Source organism: Elephas maximus, chromosome 19 (assembly GCF_024166365.1).
Source record: "Elephas maximus indicus isolate mEleMax1 chromosome 19, mEleMax1 primary haplotype, whole genome shotgun sequence".
Lineage (NCBI taxonomy): Eukaryota > Metazoa > Chordata > Mammalia > Proboscidea > Elephantidae > Elephas > Elephas maximus.
The window spans coordinates 38,803,675-38,822,593 of NC_064837.1; the positions used below are offsets into that span (position 1 = coordinate 38,803,675).

Here is an 18,919-nt window from a genome sequence, read left to right on the forward strand (position 1 = left end):
TAATCCTAGGGACAAAGAAGAATGAGAAAAGGGTACAGTCATCTATCCAACGTTGCCTGAAACTCAGGCTAGGAGAGGGGCAAGCAAGATCAGCCAGAGGAGCAGAGGAAAAATTCAAACTCCTTGATCAGAGTCCTTAATTGGTTAGGAAGACAAAAGTGTTGCAACTCCCTGTGAGTCCAATAGGAGTTCCTGGGCGGCTCAAATGACTAGGCGCTAGACTACTAATTGAAAGGTTGGAGGTTCAAACCCACCCAGAGGTGCCTGGGAAGTAAGGCCTGCCGATCTGCTTCTGAAAAGCCACAGCCTTGAAAACCCTATGGAGCAGTTCCACTCTGCACACATGCGGTTGTTATGAGTCAGAATCAACTAGATGACAACTAACAACAAAACATGAGCCCAGGGCTAGGTCCTCCTATGAGACATGAGACGAGATGGTGGTGAAGATGTAGCTCGTGCAGCTAGCTGTTATTGAGTGCTTCCTGTGTGCCAGACCTGCCAGACCCTGTGCAAAGTACTTTACATACTCATATGACCTTCAATTTCTGAGGCAGGTCCAGTGATTATTCCAAAGTCCCGATGAGAAATCAGAAGCTCAGTTTATTTAAATGATTTGCCCAAGATCCTGAGTAAGCTAGTGAGCGGTGGGGTCAGGATTCAGACCCAGGTTTGTTTGTTTATTGAAGCCTGTGCTCTAAAATATGACTGTATTGCCCATACAGACCTGTGTCTCCAACACAGGCCATTCTGACTGACACTGAATGGTGAGCCAGCAAGCCCCTAGGCCTTAAGGAAGTTTGAGTTTATAGCAAAAAAATGGTTTAGCAGCTTCAGGTTAAGACATATTGCCAGCAGCTCAGGGGAACCTCAAACATAAAGGAAAAATATAACATGGGACCAAGATACTGAACCATCCCCACTATGGAATCAGAGACCTGTACTTTCTCCCTCCCCTCTTTAATAGATTCTTTCCTAATGTTTTCTCCATCTTATGACTTCCCCTATAACTTTCCCTCTTCCCTACATTTTCACTGCTGGGACATAAAAAATGACTCCTGGGTAAAAGTGATTAGTGCTGGTTGGAAGAGAGGTTTCTGAGAAACCTAATAAATCCCTGCTGTCGGCCCATCCCCAGCTTTCTACACGAGGACGTTATCAAGGCTCTTTTCTCCTCCCGCCCCCACCTTTCCTTCTCCTGCACCTAGTTCTGTCTTTACACTGCTGTTTTTCTAGTCTGGTAGGCACAGTGCTGAACTGGAAAGACTCTGCCAAGCCCCTTGGCAGGAGCTGGCCTACAAGAGTCCTGCCCACTGCAGCGGAGCAGAGAAGACAGGGCCTCTGGGCAGGAGAGAGGGCCAGTGCTGGGGTCTGGCTGGGCCGGTGGACAGAACAGGTTTCCCTGGCATATGAACTGCCCTACAGAGCTCAGCTTTCTTATGCCAGGGCCAGGATTACAATTTCGCGCTGGCACTTGCTGTAATTCTACTGGGAGGAGATGAGAGGGGGCAGGGAGTGAGCGAGCACACCACCAGAGTTGGGCGAGCTCCACAGGGCACAGCCACGTGCCTGGAGCGCACGGTCACGCAGGCAGCAGCCACTGTTGCCAGGGCTCACATGAGCGGCTGCTTCCACACTGGCAGAAGAGGAGCTGCTAACCCACAAGTGATGCTGCTGGTTTAACATCAGGGAAGTGGCTCCTCCAGACCCGGGAGGAGGAGAGAGCCCAGGCAGAGTGCACAGGATAAGTGTGGCCACGCTGGAAAAAAAACCATGTCCTAATTTTGCAGAGGGGAGGGGACTGCATGAAACAAATCCATAAATGGACATGGGGGTTGGGGATCCAGCTAATCTTTTCCTTACCCCAGGCCACCGACCTCCTAACACAGCTCTGCGCCCAGCATTCCTGTGCCACACATGGTGCCAATACCTTGTCATGCATTATTTAATTTAATCCTGCTAACGGCCCACGGCAGCAGGACTCTATAATCTCCATTGCATGGATGAGGAGGCTGAGGCTTCACGAGGGTATTAAGTCCACACAGAGTTACGCAGCAAGTCAACGGTGGGCCCAGGACGTGATTCCAAGCCCCTGCGTCCCGAACCTACTCTCTTAACTGCTAAATTTCCTCACTCTACATAAACCAGTAAAAAACCAGTTGCTGTCAAGTTAGACTCCGACTCATGGCAACCCCTGTGTGTCAGAGCAAAACTGTGCTCCATAGGACTTTCAAGGACTCTTTTTTTTTTTTGGAAGTTGATCACCAGGCCCTTCTTCTGAAGGCCTCGAGGTGTACTCTAACCTCTAATCTTTGGTTAGCAGCTGAGTCGTCAACCATTTGCACCACCCAGGGACTCCTCTGCTTTTCATGTTTTTGTTGTTGGATGCTGTCAAGTCGATTTTCACACAGTAAACCCATGTGACAGGACAGAACTGTCCTGTAGGGTTTTTTAGGTTGTAGTCTTAACAGGAGCAATCTCCAGGTCTTTTCTCTCTCAGAGAGGAAAGGGTAGGTTCCAACCACCAACATTTCAGAAAATGCCTTTTGCCAGAAGGCTAGGGACTATTGTCATGGGAATTTCAGCAACACTAATGGTGGCACAGAAACCCTGGTGGTGTAGTGATTAAGTGCTACGGCTGCTAACCAAAAGGTCAGCAGTTCGAATCCACCAGGTGCTCCTTGGAAACTCTAATGGGGTACTTCTACTTTGTTCTACTCGGTCGCTATGAGTCAGAATCAACTTGATGGCAATGGGTTTGGTTTGGTATGAAGCTAGAATAGGGCAAGCACGTCATTTACAAGGTTTGGTGAAGAAGACAGGCTTTCGCAAGAAACAGAAGAAAGTCCACTGCCTTCCTGAACGAAGTGGATTCCCTTTTTCCTCATAATCCCCTTGATCCTGATGCATGGGACACACTACCAAGATACAGCAACTGTCCATCATGGCGCACCCAACCTGCAAACATAACAGTATCCTGGCAGGTGGGGGTGGGATCTATGAACTGCATGCCCCTAATGGGAGGGAGGCACGGAAGCCTCATCTCATGATGTTGGGGAAAGCAAGAGAATCCTGTTGCCCTAGCAGGCCCTCCCATAATCCCAGAACCACCAGCACAGAGCCCCACTCATCTACTACTCAACCTCTGCGACCAGCATTTCCCTTCCAGGCCAACACCTGGTCAAAAACCAAAGTCAGCAGAGACAACACCAACTTCCAAGTAGGCAGGTGCAGTAAGTTCTGTCCCACTCCCCAGCTCTTTGTGTGCCACCCTCTACTTCCATCCAAGACCACATGGAAGGGCTTCATAACCTGCTCTCAGTGCTTGGAACTGGGAAGAGAACCTTCTTAATTCTTAGCTGAATATGGGCTTAACAGTGGTAGGATACCCCCAAGCTATTCAAAGAAAAACCACCAGAGGAAATGATTTCAAATCTGGCTTTGCAAGCATGTGATTTAAAAATAACTCTGCCTTTGTCTGCTAGAGATGACTTTCCCTAAAGGGATTGCTGTCCTTAAAGCAATCGCTCATTTCTCAGGGCAAACACGCATTCTTATTTTTCCATACCGAGCATATACCTCCAGGACAGTGCCACCTCTGATAGCATCTGAAATGTAAACCCTGAAGCAGTCCCGCATCTCTGCTGGCCTGGGAACACCTAGGGTGCTGCATATTGGATGATTGAGAAGGCCCCGCAGGTGGCGACAATATCCAAGAACCACCACTCTGCACTTCCTTAAGATATCAGCCTAGAAAGTTTAGTAATCTCAATATAGCCCTAACAGGCTTCAATGACTCCCTGGATCGTTTCTTCAAGAAAAAGTTTATTTCTTCAGATATTTGATTCAGTCTGATTGGAGAGCTAGACAGAGGAATAGGTGTGGGAGGGGAAACAGGTTAAAGAATGGGGTCGGGGGGAGCAGCAATCAGGGTAAATGATATGAGAATTTACAAGAATGCTCACCTTATCTTCTGAGACACCCTTGGGGGTAGACCTACGAATGCATAATTTCTCAGTTTATGGCTTCATTTCCTTTCAGCCAGACAGGTGGCACTGACAACAACACAATGCTACTGAGCATGACTCCAAAGATGCATGCTGGGCAAACAGCAGAAAACAAACGGCTAGTGCCACTGGTCTGCAATTATCTCCTGATTAGCCTGATGACTTAGGTTTGAGCAACTAACAGCTTACAACTACACACTACCGTTCTGTTTCTTCTTCGGAACCTAACGTCTCCTGATGTTCCCCAAAATTATGCCATAAAGGGTTAACCAAAAAAACCAAACCCACCGCCGTGGAGTCGATTCCGACTCATAGCGACCCTTATAGGACAGAGTAGAACTGCCCCGTAGAGTTTCCAAGGAGCGCCTGGCAGATTTGAACTGTCGACCCTTGGGTTAGCAGCTGTAACACCTAACCACTACGCCACCAGGGTTTCCCCATAAAGGGTTACGGGACGTAAAAAAGGATTCATCTAGGTGACAGCGCCCTGAGTTAAAAACAGATTTTTCTGACCAAGTTAAAGATCTAGACCAGTGGTTCTCAACTGGGGGTGACTGTCCCTCCCAGGGACATTTGGTCATTTCTGGAGACATTTTTACTTGTCACAGCTGGGGTTGGTGGTGCTCCTGGTATCGAGGGTGTAAAGGCCAGGGACGCTGCTAACTATTCTACGACGCACACGGCAGCTCTCCACAACAAAGGCCTGTCCAGCCCAAAGTATCAGCAGCGTCAAGGCTGAGAACCCTTGGTCTACACTGAAATTGTACAATTCCCAGAATGCCTAAGGCTACATCTGTGCTCTTCCCTTCCAAGGACTCATTTTCCTCAGGCTGAACTTCATACTTCTAACCTGGTCAGCTACCCAGAATCCAGGCAGACCTCGGGTTATGAACACCTGATTCACGTACAACCTGAAGGTTTGAACCAACCGCTGTAAAGCCTATTAAAAATTCAGGGTACATACAATGGTTCATGACAACAAACAGGAGCTACTTCACGAAGCCCATCCAGACATTATTATTATTACTGTATTGTCATGTTAAAGATATTTTAGTGTATCTAGAAGTGTTTCTTTAATGTTTTTATGCATAGAAAGGCATACTATATTCCAAGACAAATGTCTGATTAACCGATGTTAGATACAAACCGTACCTAACTGTTCCGACTGTACGAATTCAAATTAAAGAGAGACTTAGGCATGGAACCCTTCAGGGACTGCCTGTAATCAACAAGTTTCTCCTTTTTCAGGCGTTCTCATAACAGACCATCCATCAAGCCCACATCCTCTTGATTTTTTTTTTCATTATATTCTTGTAATGATCAACAATATATGAACAGTACAGTCTTATTTTATCTGAATCTGAGATCTGAAAAAAAGCTTTCAATTTTTCCTTTCTTATTAGGTATATTGAGTTTTCAATCAGAAAAAGAAAATTATTTTAAAGTGTATTTCCATTATTAAAAAAAGACATTTAAATGAATAGCTTATTTCTAAACTAGTGCCCTCTTGGTCCTAGTGTCTCGCCCCTATTAACATGATACTCACTGAAACTCAGAAGTCCTGTGCTATGGACTGCAACTCTGACCAGGGCATCCGAGTTACTGAAATTTACGAAGAATGCTGACACAACACATTTCATAAGTAGGCTCTGGCAAATGACCATTAAAGAAACTTCAATTTCCAAAACCCCAATTCTTGATTCGCAGTAGGGACCAAAATGTATAGGCCAAATATTAGCATACCTCTTCGGGAAAAAAAAATACAGTATTTCTAACATGGTTCACATGCTATACTTGGCTTGTTGTTGTCAGCTGCCATCGAATGGGCTATGACTCATGGAGACCTTATTGACAGCAGAACAAAATGTTGCCCAGTCCTGTACCATCTTCACGATCGTCGGTATGTTTGAGTCCAGTGTTGCAGCTATAGTGTATTTTGAGTGCCTTCCAACCTAGACAGGCTCATCTTCCAGCACTATATTCTGTTGTGATCCATAAGGTTTTCATTGGATAATTTTTGGAAGTAGATTGCCAGGCCTTTCTTCCTAGTCTGTCTTAGTCTGGAAGCTCCACCGAAACCTGTCCACCATGGGTGACCCTGCTGGTATTTGAAATACTGGTGGCATAGCTTCCAGCATCACAGCAACACGAAAGCCACCGCAGTGCAACAAACTGATGGACAAGTGGTGGCTACACCTGGCAGGGGACTGACAATACTTGATAAGTGATTGTAGGTATTAGAGTAAAACATCCCAATCTATTAACTATTGGGCAAAATCTCCAGATATTTCTCTCCAGAAGGGAAGGTTATATACTGTACCTAATTACTTTAAGAAGGTATTTGAGACGACAAGAATGGAGATAAAAGATACAAGCTAACATAGATATAACAATGACCACGAGAGTTCCAATTAATCCAACACCTGGTGCTAGTCAGCTGGCCCTTTATACATATTATCTCCAATTTTCTCAATAATTCAACTGAGTAAGTATTCATACTCTTTTACATAAAGAGAAACCGAGGCACCAAGAGGTTACGTCACTTTCTAAGGTCCCCTGGCTACAAAGTGGTAAGTCTCAGTCTGCAGAGCAGAACCACTAGGGGCTTCACTCCCTTCTCCTCTGGTCCTTTTCTCAATCTGAATGGCTATTTATTTTGCTGGTTGTCTTTTCCTGTGAAGAAATCAGAGATAATGGCACTGCACATTCTAAGTAGCAGGGGCTCAGGTTCACACAAAGGAGTGTTTTCCCAAGTTTCTGCAGCCTCCCGGGGTGGCCAGAAGTTAAGACTTAATTCTATTGCAGCCAGTGGCCTTGCGTTATGATACAAAGTAGATTTTGGAGAAGGGGACAGCAGAGAGAGATTTGAAAGGGAGAGCTTTAACTCCGATATTAATATTTCAAGATAGGATGTTCTCTTTCTCCTTTGCATCATTTCCTTCCATTTTAACCTCGCTCTGTGTGTCACAGAAATTTCTACAGGAGTCAAGGATGCAGAGTTCAGTAATGATCTCTAGTACAAGTCTCACATTGTCCTGCTTTCTCTCTTCCCCTGCAGCTAAGGCCTGCAGCTCCATGACCTTCCTCACGCTTTCTGTTCCTGGTTACCTGTGCACATGAAATGGTCTTTCTTCCTGTTCATTTTGTGTTATACGGTGCTAAAGACATAAAGCCAGAGCTGCCTCAACCTGTGTTTGGATCTGAGCATTTGGCAGTGGGTTTTGAAGTACTGGTCATTTTAGATGACGTTTTCGTGTAATATTTCAACACCATTTACAGCTGACATTGCAGCCCTGGAGGCTTTGGTAAAAGTGGATTAAGAGTAATGTACAGATGAAAATGAGAAGAAAACAAAAGCAGGAACAATTTAGTGTATGCAAACAGCAGCAGGAGAGAGGTGGGGCCTGGCACTGAAAAAGGCTAAGCCATGCTTAACATGAGAGACTGCTTTTGGATTCAACTTCTCAATGAAATCAACTGGCAACACGTGATAAAAAAGATATCCGTCCCTGACTCCAAACTCACTTTTTTTTTCCTTCAGACCAGAGAAAAAGAAATGTAGGTAAACCACAGCCTTGTTGAAAATGTACCCAAATTGTTTAGCTAAAAAAAAAAAAAAAAATTTTTTTTTTTTTATTACCCATTCATTTTGAGAATGAGGAAGGGAGACAGGAGGTGAAATGGATATTAATTAGCCCAGTCACAAACTGGAGACTGGCATTTCTCAAACTGTAGTCCTTGGATCAGCTGCATCAGAATTCCCTGGGGAGTGGGTTAAAAATGCCTATTCCTGGGTCCTCACCCCAAGGTTCCTCTTTTAAAACATATATGTTAAGCCACCCTGAGTATTAAGACATTTACGCCATCTCCACCCTGCTGGATTTTTTTTGGCCACCCTGCTCCTCCCCTTCGCCCTCCTCTGCATCTGAAGGGAGAACCTTCTGAGGGGTTTACCTGGTCTGACAGGGCTCTGCATGCAGCTCTGGGACGGGAGGCCAGGATGAATAGGTGCAGAGGCCCGACTGCTGAGGTCCATGACAGGAGGGGCAGCGGAGGAAGCAGGCTGCAGCCCAGGAGGGTGAGGGCTGTGGTCGTGCTGCGACGGGCTAGGGGGAATGCCATTTTCTGACAGAAACTCCTCCAGGTCCATGTATTCCAACTGGAAAGTATCTCCGTCATAGGGAAGAGTTTTGTCCCATAAGGTGGGCCCCAGGAATGCTGACTGGGGGACCGTCGGGCTATTACTGTCATCATCCAGCTTCTTCTCCTTGTCTTTATCTTTACTAAATGCTGCAGAAAAAGAGGAAAGACGGACTTAAAAAAAAAAAAAAAAAAAAGGAAAGAAAAAAATAAAAAGCATTGCTTTTAACACCCCTCCTGGCCTCTGCCATTAACACTGCTTCAGAACTTCGCCTCTTCTCACAGACACAGGGGTCCTTCCCGGGCTGCTGTTCTTTGTGGATCCAGAGTTAAAAGTTCAGGCAGGACATGGCTCTCTGCCTGTGTTTCAACATCTTCCTATTTACTTTGGAAAGAAAGCACTAGTCCTTGGGAAGGGCTACAGACTGATCTAGAATAAAAACAGCAGAACAGAGCTCCAGTGCGTTACCTGAGGAGATAAAGGACGTCAGTCTAAAGTGGGGAAATAACACCTGCGACTACATACGACTGCTGTGAGATTTAAGAAAACAGCCAATAATCAGGCAGGATGCATTTTCTAGGAAACCCATGACACCAATGACATTGGGTCATTCAGATGACAAAGCCAGGGTGTGGGTGATCTCAATTTTGGTAAAGCAGGGACTCTCTGCTTTTCTTTAAACAAAGTATTGAAGATATGGAAGCTCTGAAATTTGAAGGCACTTGATCCATGTCTTACACACACGGAGAAGAAAAATCAGAGCCTTCTGAGCTCCGGTGTTTGCTCCTCAAGCCAGTGGAGCACACTGTTTTACACAAAAGCAGTTTTTAAAATAGAAAGTGCTTTTTTTTCCTCCTCCTTCCCAAACGCTTAAGTATGATCCGATTTACAAGAATTGTATGTCTATGCACTGTCACATGTACAGCTATTGGAAAAGATGAGACACTCTACATACTACTCTACATATGGAAGTATGTAGCTGTTTCCTACCTGGAAATATCAGTCACCTGATCTGGTTTTTAAGGGGATGCTCTGAATTTTGCCAGTTCTTTTTTTTTTTACCCAGGCACTGTGGTAATCTGGGATTAGGGAATTCTCAGTTTCTTCCTCAAGGAAGCAGAGCCTCCACCGCCATCCATTCCAACCCTCTACAGTCTCATTTCCCGAGAATCTGACTTAAAACACCCACAGATGCAAAAGCCTGCAGGCGGCCCCTTCCTCCCAAGGTGCTATCCGTTAAAGGAGAGTTAAGGGAGGGAAGCTATGCTCTGCAGACTGCGAACCAAACCTCTCAGCTCTTGCAAAGCAACAGGTTGTCCCTAGGAAAGGAGATGCAAGCACTGCGAAGCTATTTGCGGCCAAATAATCTTTCAAGACTTTACGCTATGAGCCGCAGGGTTCACATTTTCTGCTGGGATTCCGAAAGCACGAAACCCATCAGCCCAAATGACAAATGCGTGGCGGCACCAGCTTGGCTCCGCGCCTCCCTGCACGCACCCCTCCTCTCCCGCTACAGTCAAGGTTGCCTGGGGAAGGTTTGCGACTTACCAAGAAATGGCTCAAGCCAGAGGAGGCTCCTGCGCGCTTACACGTGAGCCGGCTGGACTCTCCCCTCCCACCAGGAAAAGTGAACCGGGAAAGTGTCAGCGCTGGAGGCGTGCACGGCTTCCAGCCGAGAAACCACTCCCCCCACCGGCCCCAGCCCCCACCCCCTTTCTGAATTACCCTTCTTGGGGAGCAAACGCTCGGCCGCTCTCCCCTCCAGAATTCCAAATACTAATAACAGAAGCAATAAGGCCATCCCAATACCCAGGCTACGCGGCGAGAGCCCCCACTCGAGCCACTTCCCCCAGCCCCCGACCGGGCAGTAGCGGGCCCCCCGGTTTCTCCTCCCAGCCCGCCGAGCCCCGCTCTCGCGCAGGCGGTTTCGCTCTCCGTGCGGGTACACCTTGTAGGGGACAAGCCTGACCTGACAAGTTACACCTTCTCCCTGCGCCGCCGAAGCGGCACCAGGGAGGCTGGCAGCGCTCCCCCCCATGTTGCTGACCGAGGGGTTCGCCAGGGACAGGGAGGGCGGGAGGTGGGTACTCCAGCGGGCCTGCGGGGATGCCAAGCCGGGGGGTCCCGGGAGCGTCGCCCCTTCCCAGAGCGGCGCGGCCGCCGCAGCGCTCACCGTCTTCGTGACGAAGGGGGAGCTTCAGCGGGTTCTCCAGCAGGGACCTGAGCACGCCGTAGGGAGGCGGGATAAAGGTGGGGTTCAGGGGGAGCGGTCGGGACATTTTCTCCATCGCGATGCACTCAATTTTTTTTCTTTAAAAAATAAAAAACCCAACCGCCCCCCCAAAATGTTGCTGAGCTGTTTCCTCCGTCCTTTGGCAAAAGTAGTCTCTTTCAAGGCGGTGGAAACAAGAGAAGAAAAAATTTACTTTTATCTTTGTAAATACGTATGCATAAAAATTTAAAAAGCAAAAACTTTCGGGTTCCCGTTGCAGATGGTCCCCGGAGAGTGCGCCAAGTGCCCCCGGGGTCCTCGGCGACGTGCAGGATGCTGCCACCTGCCTCGAACCTCTCGTCTCGCAAAATGTTGAAAATTGCGGAAAAGAAAGACAACAGGAGAGAGCGGCCGCAGGCAGCGTGCGGGCCCCAGCCCCGTCGCGCGAGCACCCGAGGCCGCGCGCCGTCCCGCCCCGCCCCCCCGCCCCGCGCCACGGCCGCTGCTCCCCCACGCTCCGCGGCCCCGCAGCGCCCGGCTCAGCGCATCCGGCCGCCCATGTGCGGGGCTCTGACAAGAGTGACGTCAGGGTCCGCACCGCGCGCCGATAGGCGTGTGGGGGCGGAGCCCCGCGAGGCCCCGCCCCAATCGCCACCGCCCCGCCCGCCCTCCGCCTTGTGTTTAGCGTCGTCGCGCGCGCCAGTTTTCCGGGATCTGGAAAGCGTTGGTGGGCTGCGAAGGGGCAGGTGCCCGATCCACCGGGCCACCGACCTGGGCTGAGAATCTAGTTGTTTTTTTTTTTTTCCAGGGCGGGGAGAAGCATGAGGAGTTTCTATCATTGGCTCTCAACCTGGGAATGACTTAAGTTTAAAAAATCTCGATGCCTAGGCCGCGCCCCAGATCAATGAAATCAGAATACCTGGGGTGGGACCCAGGCAGCAATGGTTTTTAAAACGTCCCAGGTAGTTTTAATGAGCAGCCAAGTGAGTATGCGTGGTTTACATCGAACGGAGACAAATATTCCTCTAAAATCGTGTTCTGGCTCCAACCAAGCTTAGAGCCTCTTGGCCGGTTTCCACAACCACCAATAAATGACTACTGGCTAGAAGCTCAACTGTGATGCGCAGAGCGGAGAGGAGCGTGGAGCGGCGGACGGGGCTGCTGTGACTACTTTCCCACGCCATCAGGGGAAACTGGACGAGGGCAGGACAGAGCCACTGAACAGGGTTTGGGGTGTATTTGCTCCAGGAACGTATTTGTGACTGTGCCTGGGTCAGGTTACAAGGTCTGCACCGTCATTAAAATAATATTGTAAAGCATTTTTTGGGGGCGGGGGAGAGGTGTTCGTGGTCCTAGCGGCGACTGCAGCTCCTCCCTCGGCCAGTTGGACCCCGAGGCGCTCGTGGTGCCCAGAGCCCTGCGTGTGACCCCGGGTGTCCACCGCGGACACAGGCACGCACAGGGCACGGTGGCGGGAGCGCTGGCATCCAGGCCTGGAAAGCTGGGGGAGGACAGCAGGTTCTTTCCCTCCCCGCTTTTCCCCTACTAAGATGAGAATAGCAGGATCTGGGGCAGGAGCTACAAGGCAGAATGGGCCAAATGAAAGAAACATTATTTTGGTGAGACAGAAAGGCCTTTGTGACCCTAGACTGAGGTTTTGGGGTGGGGTGTGGTGGAGCCCTGGCAGGGTCCACTTCCCTGAAGCCCCCCAGGAAGGAGGGGTAAGAGGGAAGGTCCTTAGAAGCCAGAAGACCAGTAACTGAAGAGGTGACTTCTGCTCTGTTCAGAGATGCACTTTCCTTAACAAACGGCCCAGGATCAAGTGACCTCGATAGTTCTCCTCACTCTAAAGCTATGAGGACAGGGTAAGGTAACTTTCCAAGTGAGATGGTGTCTCAGAGACAAATTTCAGTCCAATTCCAGAAACATCAGGATTTTAGTTAATTCCATATACATTTATTGAGCACCAACTGTACGCCAGGGACCATGCCAGGACTGGGGAGAAAACGATGAATAAGACATAATCGTATGTTCAAGAACTCGTAGTTTACGGTCTGGCGTATAAACAAACATTACAACTTAGTCTTAAAAAAGCAAATATGGATAGATGGAGGTGACATGGGTACTTACATTAGGTGAGTTTAGAGCTAACGGTCTTTCACGGACTTTGCGAATCCTCCAATTCTGTTGTATTATTTTTCACAAAAGAGACTCCTTCTCCACCATCATTCTATTTATTCTGTTTGGAGATGAGGCCATTTCCCTGACTTGATTCCCCCACATACTTCAAGCTCATAGGTAGTGTTGTCGGGAGTATCCTCTCAGACTGGTTAGAAACAGATACCAGGTGCACAAAAGTATGCGTAACCTAGGTTTCGTATAGCAATCCACCATGTTACTAAGAGTGGCACAAACAGCTAATGCTCGGCTGCTGTCTTAGTCATCTAGTGCTGCCATAACAGAAATACCGTAAGTGGATGGCTTTACCAAAGAGAAATTTATTTTCTCACAGCCTAGTAGGTTGCAAGTCCAAATTCAGGGTATCAGCTCCAGGGGGAGGCTTTCTCTCTCTGTCGGCTCTGGAGGAAGGTCCTTGTCCTCAATCTTCCCCTGGTCGAGGAGCTTCTCAGGTGCAGGGACCCCATGTCCAAAGGATGCGCTCTGCTCCTGGTGCTGCTTTCTTGGTGGTGTAAGATCCCCAACTCTCTGCTTGTTTCCCTTTCCTTTCATCTCTTGAGATAAAAGGTGGTGCAGGCCACACCCCAGGGAAACTCCCTTTACCTTGGATCAGGGAGGTGACCTGAGTAAGGGTGGTGTTATAATCCCACCCTAATCCTCTCAACATAAAATTACAATCACAAAATGGAGGACAATCACACAATACTGGGAATCATGGCCTAACCAAGTTGAAACACACATTTTTGGGGGGACATAATTCAATCCATGACAGCTACTAACCAAAAGGTTGGTAGGGCAAACCTACCCAAAGGTGCCTTGGAAGAAAGGCCTGGCTATCTGGTTCTGAAAACTTACAGCCATGAAAACCATATGCACAGTTCTTTACTCTAACACATGGACTTGCCATGAACATACCCAGATGTTCTACCTGTTCACAGTTGCCTGCCCTCCCTTACTTCCCCATGTTTCCAGACATGAAACCCTAATCAATTAAAGTAGTTTGGCTTCTTAAGGTAATCTTTTCCTTACCACCTGGAAGAGCCTAATACTTGGGATTGGAAATTACATTTCTCATTTTAAATGGATAACTTCCATTCTGGTTGGCCAATCAGCCTCTGGAGAATTTGGTTCATGTAATTCCCCTGACTGGACCAGATTGAGGGCCAGGCCCTTAGACTACCTGCAATGACTCTTCTCTCTAGCTCAGCCTTCTCTAAATTCAAATGTATTTGCTAGAGACTTGAAATTATTATGAGAGTTGACTAGCTTTCAAACTTTTATTGTCCTTTCTCTTGGCAAGATCAATGAAATTGGTACATCTTTTTTTACTCAGTTTTTCTGTAAACTTGTTTTATTTGATTTTTCATAAGACTATAAATCAATCTCTCTTTTTCAACAGAAAACAGTGATGGATACATGCCAGGTGAGAGAAGAGGGATAGAATGAACCAGAAGTTAAACGCCTATAGGATGATAAACCCCAAAACCAAACCCATTGCTGTCTAGTCTATTCTGACTCATAGCAACCCTATAGGACAAAGTAGAACTGCCCTATAGGGTTTCTGTGGCTAAAATCTTTACACAATCAGACTTTCACATCTTTCTCCCACAAAGTTGCTGATAGGTTGCAGCCACTGGACCTTTCAGTTAGCAGCTGAGCGCTTTAACCACTGTGCAATCAGATCTCCTTATAGGATGGCAAGAACCTCAATTCCACAGGCCAGTTTTTAAAGGGATGATCTCTGCAGATGAGCATGAACCGTGACTCCTGTGCATACGGCCAGAAATAACAGCCGTTGGTGGTGCAGTGGTTAAACACTTGGCTGCTAACTGAAAGGTCAGCAGTTCGAACCCAAGAGTTGCACCACAGGAGAAAGATATGGCAGCCTGCTTTTGTAAAGATTACCCACCCAAAAACCCAAGATTACAGCCTTGGAAACCCTATGGGACAGTTCTATTTTGTCCTGTAGGGTCACTATGAGTCAGAGTTGACTAAATGACAATGATATGTGCTTAGTGCTTCTCCACTGAAAAGCACCTCCACACGTACCATCTCACTGGGTCCTGAAAACTGGTGAGGAACCAATGGTACCCACTTTGTATGTAATAAACCACACCAAGACCTAGTGGTTTAAAATAACAACCATTTTATTATTTCTCACCATTCTGCAATCTGGGCCAGGCTTACCTGGGACGGTCGGATGGCTGGCCTTCTCTCTCTTTCCACGTAGTCTCACAGCCTCTCCCCTTTTCACATGGCCCCCTTATACGGTCTCTTCATGTGGTCTCTCCAGCAGAGTAGCCAGACTTCTTACATTGCAACTCAAGGCTGCAAGAGCCAGCATTTCAAGATAAGCTCCAATGTGCAAGTTCTCATCAAGGCTTGCTAGTGTCCCCATGCCCAGAGCAAAGCACTTGGCCAAGCCTGGAGTCAATGGGAAGGAAACTCCACAAGGACATGAAAATTAGGTGGCAGAGTTCATTGGGAGTCACCAAAGTAACGGTCTACCACAACCATTCAGTTATTTTACATTTCAAACAAAGACCACTGAGATCAGAGGATTTATACAAGGTCACCAGGCAGAGCCAAGACTTGTACCAAGATTTCCTGACCATAAGTCCATTGTGTTATTGGATGTTTACTCACCTATCCATTCAATACAAGTTCAGAACAACTGTGTGCAAAGATAATCAGACATAGATCCTGTCTGATGGGAGCTTACAGTCTACTTAGACACATGCCATATAAAACCATAATACAATATTGACTGTGATGTTCTAAGAGGAGCACAGACTTCTGTTATGGATCCAACTGTGTCCTCATAGAATGTGTGTTGTAAATCTCAACCTCTATGCCTGTGTTTATAATCTCATTTGGGAATGGCTTGTCTTTGTTATGTTAATGAAGCAGGGTTAGTAAGGGTGTATTTTGAGTCAATCTCTTACAAGATAAAAAATGAGTGGATTAAGCAAGCAGAAGGTAAGATAAATGCTGAGACACATGGAGAGCTCCAAGGAACCAGGAGGCAGAAGCTGAAGAGACCGTGTGATTGTCCTCCATTTTGTGATTATGATTTTATGTTAAAGAGAATTAGGGGGGGATTGTAACACCCTTACAAGATCACATCCCTGATCCAATGTAAAGGGGGTTTCCCTGGGGTGTGGCCTGCACCACCTTTTATCTCTCAAGAGATAAAAGGAAAGGGAAGTAAGCACAGAATTGGGGACCTCACACCACCAAGAAAGAAGCACTGGGAGCAGATCGTGTCCTTTAGACCCAGGGTTCCTGCACAGAGAAGCTCCTAGTCCAGGGGAAGATTGACAAGAAAGACCTTCCTCCAGAGCCAACAGAGAGAGAAAGCCTTCCCCTGGAACTGATGCCCTGAATTTAGACTTCTAGCCTACTAGACTGTGAGAAAATAAACTTCTGTTTGTTAAAGTCATCCACTTGTGGTATTTCTGTTATACAGCACTAGATGACTAAGGCACAGGTTTACAAATGAAGAGAAATTTTGCCCCAGGATGAAATACACCTAAAGTCTCACCCATGTTTGACTTAGAGGATTCAGGAGATGAGATTTCGGGCTTGGAGCTGATTTATGACTTCGAGAATGATGTGACGGCGTGAAGGTGTTTTGCATGTGAGAAGGACGGAATTTTGTGGGGCCAAAAGGTAGAGTATTATGGATTGAACTGTGTTCCCCAAAAATATGTATTGTAAATCCTAACCTCTATGCCTGTGATTATAATCCCATTTGGAAATGGGGTATCTTTGTTACCTTAACGTGGCAGGATTAGTATAGGGTATGTTTTAAGTCAATCTCCTACAAGATAAAAATTGAGCAGTTTAAGCAAGCAGAGATGGGGTGAGATGGATGCCTAGACATATTGAGATCTCTAAGGAACTAGGAAGCAGAAGAGACAAAGACTTTTCAGCAGAGCCGACAGAGAGGGAGAGCCTTCCCACAGACCCAGTGCTCTGATTTTGGACTCCTAGCCTCCTAAACTGTGAGAAATAGATTTCTGTTCATTAAAGCCATCTATTCGTGGTATTTCTGTTATAGCAGCACTAGATAACTAAGACATGTGCCAAAGGGGTTTGGAAATAAAGAGATTTGTTTGTTGTTTTTGCTAGGTGCAATCAAGTAAATTCTGACTCATAGCGACCCTACAGGACAGAGTAGAACTGGCCCATAGGGTTTCCAAGGAGCAGCTGGTAGATCTGAACTGCTGACCTTTTGGTTAGCAGCCAAGCTCTTAACCACTATGCCACCAGGGCTCCAAAGAGATTTGTTTAGGGAAGGGGAAATCAGCAAAATTCCTCAAATCAGGACTTTAAGGATGCATAGTATTTGTACATGCAGAGATCAGGGATAAGGTTAGGGGAAAAAAGGGCATCCCAGAAGAAGGGAATTTCAGGAATAAAAACATGAAAATACAAAATTGGCAGACATACATAAATATTTTATTATATATATAGCTATAGATGTTTTTGGTAGATATCATTTGAAAATATGGTAGTTTAAATGTTTTAACTGTGGCCAACGGGTTTTTCTAATATATTGCATACGAGCTTTCAAAGCCATACGTCTTACTCCCCAGAGCCTGTGGATATGTTACCTTACATGGTGAAAGGGAATTTACACATGTGATTAATTAAGTGTCTTGAGATGAGGAGATTATCATGGATTATCTGGGTGTCGTTGTTAAGTACCATGGAGTTGGTTGTGACTCATAGCGACCCTATGTACAACAGAATGAAACAATGGCCAGCCCTGCACCATCTTCACAATCATTGCTGTGTTTGAGCTCATTGTTGCAGCCACTGTCAGTCTATCTCACTGAGGGTCTTCCTCTTTTTCACTGACCCTCTACTTTGTCAAACATGATGTCCGTCTCCAGGGACTGGTCCTTCCCGATAACATGTGCAAAGTACACGAGACAAAGCCTCACCATCCTCGCTTCTAGGGAGCACTCTGGCTGTACTTGTTCTCAGACAGATTTGTTCATTCTTCTGACAGTCCACGGTAAATTCAATATTCTTTGCCAACACCATAATTCAAATGCATTAATTCTGCTTAGGTCTTCTTTATTCACTGTCCAGCTTTCACATGCATATGAGACTATTGAAAGTACCATGGCTTGGGTCAGGTGCACCTTATCTGTGTGGGCCCCATGTAATCCCAATGGAGGCAGGAGATCAGAGTGAAGAGAAAGCAATGTGATGACAAAAGCAGAGCTTGGAGTGATGTGGCGAAAAGCCAAGGAACGCTGATAGTGTTACAAGCTGGAAGAGACAAGGGACAGATTCTCCCATGGAGCCCTCAGAAGGAACTAGCCCTGCCAACACCTTGCTTTTAGCTCCATAACACTTATTGCGGACTTCCAGCTTCTAGAACTGTAAGGGAAAAAAATTTGTGTTGTTTTAAGCCACTACATTTGTGGTGGTTTGTTACAGTGGCAAGAGAAACCAATACATTTTGCTGTAACCTGTCCTTTCATCTACTTTCTATCCCATAGTTAAATGGATGAAAGAAATTCACTTTTGCAAATATTCTCATCAACTACCAGCCCATTAAATGATCACCAGCCAAACACACCTGGAGCTAATTTTATTCTGGCTAAGTTATAACCTAAAAGGAGCCCAATAATGCAGTGGTTAAGCACTTGGCTGCTAACTAAAAGGTCAGTGGTTCTAACCCATTAACTGCTCCATGGGAGAAAGACGTGGCAATCTGCTTCTGTAAAGATTTACAGCCTTGGAAAACTCTATGGGGCAGTTCTACCCTGTCCTATAGGGTCACTATAAGTTGGAATCTACTTGATGGCAATGGGTTTGGTTTGGGTTGGTTTTTTAAGTTATACGCTTACCAACAACTTAATGAGACCAAATAATAATAATAATGCTTGGAAATACCGATCTCTATGTAAAACAACAGAATTCAGATCCAAAAAATCACCACCAGACTCCTATGTAAGAAATTGAAAATATATTCCATGTCCTAACAAATCATTGGAATATTTACCAAAATGACCTAAACGTTTTTACACTATGTAACCTATTCCTCTTTTAAGATTTAGAATATTTTTTTCACCACCAAAAGTTCCCTCATGCCCCACCCAGTCAATTTCCATGACTTCCATGGGAACTGACCACCACTGAAGTGAATTCTTTCAGAATAGATTAGCAGTTTTACTTATTCTAGAATTTTGTATAAATGAAATTATCCTGCATGTACTCTTTTGTGTGTGGCTTCTTTCACTCTGCATCAAATTGTTTATATTCACCCACATTGCATGCTTCAGTACTTTGTTCTTTTTTAATCATGAGTAGTATTCTGCCTTATGAATAGACCACAGTTTATCTTTTTTCTGGTGATGGACG

The 18,919-nt window shown here is 46.3% G+C and overlaps 1 protein-coding gene across 2 annotated transcripts in view; it reads right to left on the reverse strand.

The window, feature by feature from the left end:
* HLF (HLF transcription factor, PAR bZIP family member) overlaps positions 1 to 10,812 on the reverse strand; it is a 64,314-nt gene extending 53,502 nt beyond the window's left edge. For both annotated transcript variants that reach the window (XM_049861133.1, XM_049861134.1), the window contains exons 1-2: positions 10,319 to 10,812; positions 7,959 to 8,294 (exon numbers count right to left, since the gene is read on the reverse strand). In XM_049861133.1, the coding sequence (XP_049717090.1) occupies positions 7,959 to 8,294; positions 10,319 to 10,433 (451 nt within the window). In that variant the 5' untranslated portion in view covers positions 10,434 to 10,812. The remainder of the gene's footprint in view (positions 1 to 7,958; positions 8,295 to 10,318) is intronic.
* Positions 10,813 to 18,919: the final 8,107 nt, after the last annotated feature.